This window comes from Piliocolobus tephrosceles, chromosome 11, assembly GCF_002776525.5.
Source record: "Piliocolobus tephrosceles isolate RC106 chromosome 11, ASM277652v3, whole genome shotgun sequence".
NCBI classification, from domain to species: Eukaryota; Metazoa; Chordata; class Mammalia; order Primates; family Cercopithecidae; genus Piliocolobus; species Piliocolobus tephrosceles.
In genome coordinates, this window is record NC_045444.1 from 76,567,954 (window position 1) to 76,574,638 (window position 6,685).

The window sequence follows — 6,685 nt, forward strand, 5'->3', positions numbered from 1 at the left end:
GAACTTCCAACACTATGTTGAATAGGAGTGGTGAGAGAGGGCATCCCCAGACAGGTCTTTCTTTACCACCCATGTGCTCGATGCTAGAGAGGCTTTTCTTGTGGGTGCCTCCAAGGGCCCCTCACTGCAGTTCTTCTCCTAGAGAGTACTGCTACTCCAAGGGCTAAATCAGCTCCCACAGAACAGTTCACTTTTGTTAATGGTCTGAGGAAAAAGCCTTTTGGTGGGGCCTGAGTTTTGCAATCAAATGCTCTCTTAAAATAAGGTTCTTTCCACTTGGTCCTAAGACTGTCTCTTAAATCATTCCAAATCTGGAGCTCTTAAGAGCAAGATGGTGCAATTTAAGTATATTGTATACTGCAGTTTCAACACAGGAGTAAATGCTTCTCTCTTACCCAAGCCACATTCCTCTTGCACTAGGATGATTGTAATAGCCTTCTATCTAGCTGGTCTCCCTACTTCCAGAATTGCCCCTCACCACCACATTTTCCTCTACAACCTACCCTTCAATTAGCAAATAGATCTTTTTAAAAACATGAATGGGGCCCGGGTACATTGATTGGCTCATGCCTGTAATCTCGCTTGAACCTGGGAGGCAAGGCTGCAGTGAGCTGAAATCGCGCCACTGCACTCCAGCCTGGGCGACAGAGTGAGACCCTGTCTCAAAAAAAAAAAAAGCAACAAAACCAAAAACAAACAAACAAAAACACGAATGGGAACACATCATTTACCTGCTTAAAACCCTCCAATGGCTTCCCTTTACACCATTAATAAAATCCCCCTCCCTTCCAGGGACCTGAGTACCTCTATGACCTTCCCTCCTCCACTTTCCCTCCCAGCCCAGCTGCTCCAGCCACACCTGGCCCTCCTGTCCTCAAGATGCCAGCCAACCCCCATGTAAAGTTTCCTCAGTCTGCAACCTTCTTCTCCCAGATCTTGGCAGAGCTCATGCCTTCCAATCACTGATGTATTCTATCAAATGCTACCTTCTCATAAAGGCCTTCTTTGACTCCACTATCTAAACAAACACACCCCAACCACTTCCACCTGCTTTCTTCTTTCTTCATATTACATATGTATTTATTAGCTTATACTCTGTCTCTCCATGAAGTCAGGGACATTGCATGTTTATTACTGTAACCCCCAGAACTTAAATATTTGTCTTTTGTGTGTAGCTTGTGGTTCGAGAGGACTACTGGGTTATTTGGGCATATGTGGCCTACCAACGGAAATCCAGCCAATCTTTGTAAGAGCCTGGTCAGGGCTAGTCAGCACCATAAAAGGAGGTACACTCTGGCCCTCCCTTGAAACCACCTGACGTAGTAGGATGCCCTTGCCAGCCTGTGCCATTGCCATCCCATCTACAGAACCCACAAAGCATGAGGGCCAGTCTGGAAGCCACAGGCTGAACTTCCCCCTTACCCTACCCCATGGTCAATACATCCATAGCTAGAGGGTTGAGTACTGTAACCCTTAACATCCTCTGGGCTGGGGACCACCTTCTTGCCCCTCACTGGATAGAGGAGGGCAGAAAGAATAGGTGGGATTAAGCTTCTTTTATTTGACTCATATATGATACATCAGTGTATTCTGTGTAAGGGATCTGCCAGTTAGAAGAAAAGAACTTGTTCTGCATTTCCCCTCAGTCTTCAACCAGATTAAAGACAGCATAGAAGGAAAGACGTTGTCCTGACTGTTCATACCTATAGACACGCTAGTAAAAGCATGTTGCAAACAGTGTTTTCCCTCGAATTCTCCAGAGTGGCCTCTGGCTTTTGAGGTGAAGCTGATGTGGAATTTACACAATCCATGAGATTTTGCAGACAAGGTAGCAGTGCTTCATCATGTCCTCTGGCTGCCCTTTTTTTGTTATCACCTCTCTCCCGAGGTGAATGAGTCTCAACTCACTTAGGAATTCCTAAATATGTAAGGGATCAGAAATTCAGCCATAAGGAGCCACAAGCCTAGCTTCAAGTCAGTTCATTAAGCCATGGGCTAATTGGACTAGGCAAAAGACAGTGATTGTCACAAGACTGTTATCACAGCTGGCCCATCGCCTTCCTAGAGAGAACAGATATTCCAATCTTAGATTGATTATAAAGGCTTTATCTTTCTTAGGTCTCTCTGCCCTTTAGCAATCTTCTTCTAGAGCCATTTCAACTCTCAGTTTCAATCATGTCCAGCAGAAATAGGAAACAGAGTCAGTTTGACTGCTTATTTGAACTCTATCGCTGAGTACGCCCTGATACTGAAGGCTATGAAGCCGCCTGCCTGTCTGCGGGTTTCATTTATTCATGAGGCCCCAGTTATTGCTGGTTAATTCTACTAGGATAGAACCTGCTGGTAGCAGATGTAGGCAAACTCAAATGTATCAAAACAACAACAGGCCGGGCGCTGTGACTCATGCCTGTAATCCCAGCACTTTGGGAGGCCAAGGCAGGTGGATCACTTGAGCCCAGGAATTTGAGATCAGCCTGGGCAACATGGTGAAACCCTGTCTTTACCAAAAATGCAAAAATTGGCCAGTCTCATAAACCAGTCTCAAAAATAAATAAATAAAAATTTAAAAATTAGAACAAAAACAACAATCCCCTTACAATGCAATCCAGGAAATGAAACAGAATTTCTAGGAATTTTTAAAAATCTAACAATAATCATTCATTTGGTCAAAAGGGAACAATACCTGCCTAGGGAAAGCTACTGCTTCTACTTGAGGCTGAGGTATTTAATATGTCCGTACCCTGGAAGGTGCTCCATAACCTAGGTAATCACTTCCTCAAGCCTGAATCAGATCAGGAGAAAGATCTGGAATTGTAGGCTATCCCAGGTTTGCCTCAACTCCGAAGGACTGAGGAGTATCTGTGGGATCAACCCTGAATGCCATCCTTACTATGGAAAGACAGTTTTCTAAGCCTGGAAGGGCATCATTTTCCTTAACTTCTTGCAATCCTCAGCAGGCTCCCTTGATCCTTTCAATTATACTGACTTCTAGAGAACAGTATATTTCTGGATAGTTGTGCCCAAATCACTAAGACGCTACAGGAGGCATTAATTATTTACATTACCAAAGGATTCAGAAAGTCAGGGTTCCCTTAACCAATGAGATAAGATTCCTTAGTTCACTTTAAATACCACTCAATTTATAAATATTCAATTAATCTAATTTTAGAATTACATATCTAATATAAAAAAGGGACAATTACATATCACCTACTTTAATTAAAATTATCTTCTTTATAGTATTTTTGTCATGTATTAGTTTTCCTAAATGTAAGTATATGTTTAAGTTAAAGAGTTGAGTCATATACACAGAAAAAAACAAAAAACAAAAAACACCTCAGTCAAAACATCAGAAAAGAGCAGGTAGTACTTAAACCTACTTACAGAATATGCTAAAAATAAAAAGCACAAACACCTTAAATCTTAGCAGAATCTAACTCCCAACATAAAAATATCTCACCAGTGTTCTCCTGAAAACTGACATGGCCCTCATATGGGGGAAAAAAAACATCTTCACATGAAACTAGAACGGAATCATAATATAAACACTTACTACATTATATGACAAATTTCTCCATTTTCCCTATAACTGTTTTTCTTTGGGAGCAAGGAAGGGGAGGGAGAAGAGTAGGAAACACGAAAAGCAAAAAACGAACAAGTCTTAACTTGTGAGAAGTCAAATGGACTCAGGATTTTTCTATTTGTTTTTTGTAAATTCACATTTTCAAAGGAGTTAACAAGAGGCATCAAAGTGATAAAGGTAACTATTCTCTTAACCTCAGTTTTTTTTTTTTAACCTGAATATTCATCTTTTTATTTCTCCAAGAATGTGAGAATGAAACTGGAATTAGAACATACTAATGCACACTCAGGTCTTTAACTTCAAGCCGAAATCTTCACAGAGGAATTTGAAAGCTGTGATTTCAAATGGGCTGTTACCATGATTTAAGCCTGGAAAGCCACTGCCAGGGCCTGAACTTCATCTCAGGACAACACATGGTTTCTAGGGACCTTACTAACTGGCTGAAACTCTTGAAGTTTCTCTTCCTCTCAGTGTCAACCGTCTCTGACTTTCCTCCAAATAGTTACAGAAAGCTGGTGTTGGTCTGAATGTTCCCCATTCCATTGAAGGGTGTGTTATTCAAGACAAAATTTTAGAACAGGAAGGTACCTTAAGTATCACCTAATCCAAGCCCCTTGCTTAAACGAAGTACCAGCTGTTTCCTCTCAGGGTCCTCATGAAACCATAGACTTGTAAAGAGCAGCAATGGTTCTCAAGCCTAGTCTAATCCAGGGCTGCCAACACAGTGTCATTGGCACATCACCAGATACTGGGCGCTTCACAGTCCGTATTGGAAAGCCTACTGGAATGGCAGGCATCCCTGTAAGGCTACAGAAGTTGCCATTCTTCTTAGCTGTGGACTAGTTTTATCAAGTCAGTGGGCATCCTGCCTGTCTCAGGCAGAACAGAAGCTCCAATAAGTATTTATGCGTGTCTTTGATTAACAAAGCAAAGAAGCAAGCTGTTACTATTACACTAAATGCGGTAACATAAAAACTTTAAAAACACCAGGTTTACTGAGGTGAGAAAAATACTGAAAACTCTTCAGTAAAAACATCTTCATTTTACTCAAAAGAAAACTACGGTTCATAAAGACTCTGTGCCTGGACCAAGGTTTTACCACAAGTTGTGGCTGAAGGTAATGAGCGGTCTAGAACCCAAGGTGCTGGGTGCTGGTCTAAGGCTACTTCTAATTTTCTCGCTGTTGCCATGCCCAGAAACCTTCCTGCTTAGACAGATTTGTGTTTTAATTTTTCACCAGCATAAAATTGTTGTATTTCTTACTACCAAGCCTTTGTTTTCTCATCTGTAAAATGGGTATAAAATGGTGCCTTCCCCCATAGGGCTTCTATGGGTATTAAATATGATAGATACTGCAGCTAAAGCACTTATAACACTGCCTAGCACATAATGAACACTCAAAAAATTTCTGTTCCATGAAAACCGGAATCCAACAGTTCCTCAACATATAACTCACCGCAAGATTCCCTCAGCTGGGAGCTGTGGCAGAATCTGATGACCTCATTAACATCCAGTCTCTCATTCATCCTTAGATAAAAAACCGCGGTATAACAGGAGGGAGGGCCATGCCCAGCTAAAAGAATACACTTGGCAGCCTCCCTTGAAACCAGGGTAGCCAAAGCAAGGAAGAGGAATTGGTAGAGAGTGCATCCAGGAAATCTTTTAAAATATTTTATGAGGAAAAAAAAAAGAAACAGAAATGTGAAGCTCATGGTAAGTTAGCGGCAGGTCTGGAGTTGGAACTCTGGGTTTCTGACTTCCCCAGGTGTCCTTCCCAGATCCTTCCCCAGTGTGCCAGCATCTTGAGCCCACTCCGTGGCGAGCCCCTAACGCTAGCAGCCGCTACCAGTTCTTGCATCCTGTGCGCCAGGCATTGTGCACACCAACACCGCAAGAACCTTGTGAGGTCTCATTACCTGCGGCTCACGTGGGACCCGTTATGTTTACTCGCTCAAGGTCACAACAGCCAGTCAGTGGCAGGAGAATTTTCGCTACGATTCTGAAGCTGAAGCTGTTACCTTCTCTAGTCTTGAGACCAAAGGAATGCGAGATAGCGAAATAACAAGGATTTCAACACGCATTGATGTACTGTACAAAAGGCCTTGTGCTGAAAGTCTGGAGACTGCGGTCAGCTGTGCCAGTGACAAGCTGTGTCACCTTGAGCAAATCAAAACCTCTCTGAGTTTAGGTTGCTTCTGTAAAACGAGGGAATTGGGCGACTGGATCGCACGGTTGCTTCTAGTCCTAAAATTACAAAATGTCCAATTGCCAAGAGAGAGACCAAAGAAGCCCAAGAAGACAGGAAGGGCGGACGGGGCCTGCCCGGGAGACCCCAAAGCGAGAAAAGGGAGCGCCCACCCGGATCGGCCTCGCGGTGCCACCCGGGCCAAAGGGCGCGTCCTCGGGGCAGCCGCGAAGCCTGGGAGCGAGCACGCACGCACGCGCGCGCCGCCGCCGGGGCCAGGTTACCTGACAACGCCTCTGCCAGCGCCTCCCCGCGCACGGGCAGTGTGGCCAGGGGCGGCAGCCAGAGCAGCAGCCACCACCGCCCCTGGCACGGCCCCATTTCGTTAGGGGTCAGCTCCGTGCGACCCCGAGTCTTAGGGGACCGGCTCCGCCGCAAGGAGCGGAAGTGGCGCGGGGCCTCAGAGAAGGCGGAGGGGGGCGGTGAGGCCCGAACGCGGGAAAGGCGGAGACCCCGCCTCCCCGGGGCGGAGGGAGAGTTGGGCCCTTTGCTCCAGCCTCCGCCCGCGGCCTTGGGGCACGCTGGCCCAGGCCGGAAGAGCTTTCGGTGGCGCGACCCCGGTGGCATGCTCCCGTCCTCGGCCTCCGGGCCTCCAGCGCTCGCGGGGCGTCCAGGGCCTCATCCTCCCTTGGGGACCACCCGGCAGCGTCCCGGCGCAGGGAGGGTGGCTAACCCGGAGTGTTTCTTAAAACTTGGCTGATCCGTGTGAGCTGCGGGATTTGGAGGCTGAATTGTCCGAGCACCTGTGAGTGACAGCCCGTGAATGGGAAGGTCCTTCCGCAAACGCCCTTTTTGGGAATAAAATACATAAAAGCCAGTTTCTTTATTTTACCTTTCTGTTTTCCTTTTTACTTTCA

At 45.6% G+C, this 6,685-nt stretch overlaps 1 protein-coding gene across 2 annotated transcripts in view; it reads right to left on the reverse strand.

Moving 5' to 3' along the window:
• The window catches only part of NEMP2 (nuclear envelope integral membrane protein 2), a 33,801-nt gene extending 27,347 nt beyond the window's left edge, over positions 1-6,454 (reverse strand). The window contains exons 1-2 of one of the 2 annotated variants that reach the window (XM_023217593.2): positions 6,053-6,173; positions 5,040-5,110 (exon numbers count right to left, since the gene is read on the reverse strand). In XM_023217593.2, the coding sequence (XP_023073361.1) occupies positions 5,040-5,109 (70 nt within the window). In that variant the 5' untranslated portion in view covers position 5,110; positions 6,053-6,173. Of the gene's footprint in view, positions 1-5,039; positions 5,111-6,052 lie in introns of both variants that reach the window. The other variant, XM_023217584.2, reaches the window with a different exon arrangement.
• Positions 6,455-6,685: the final 231 nt, after the last annotated feature.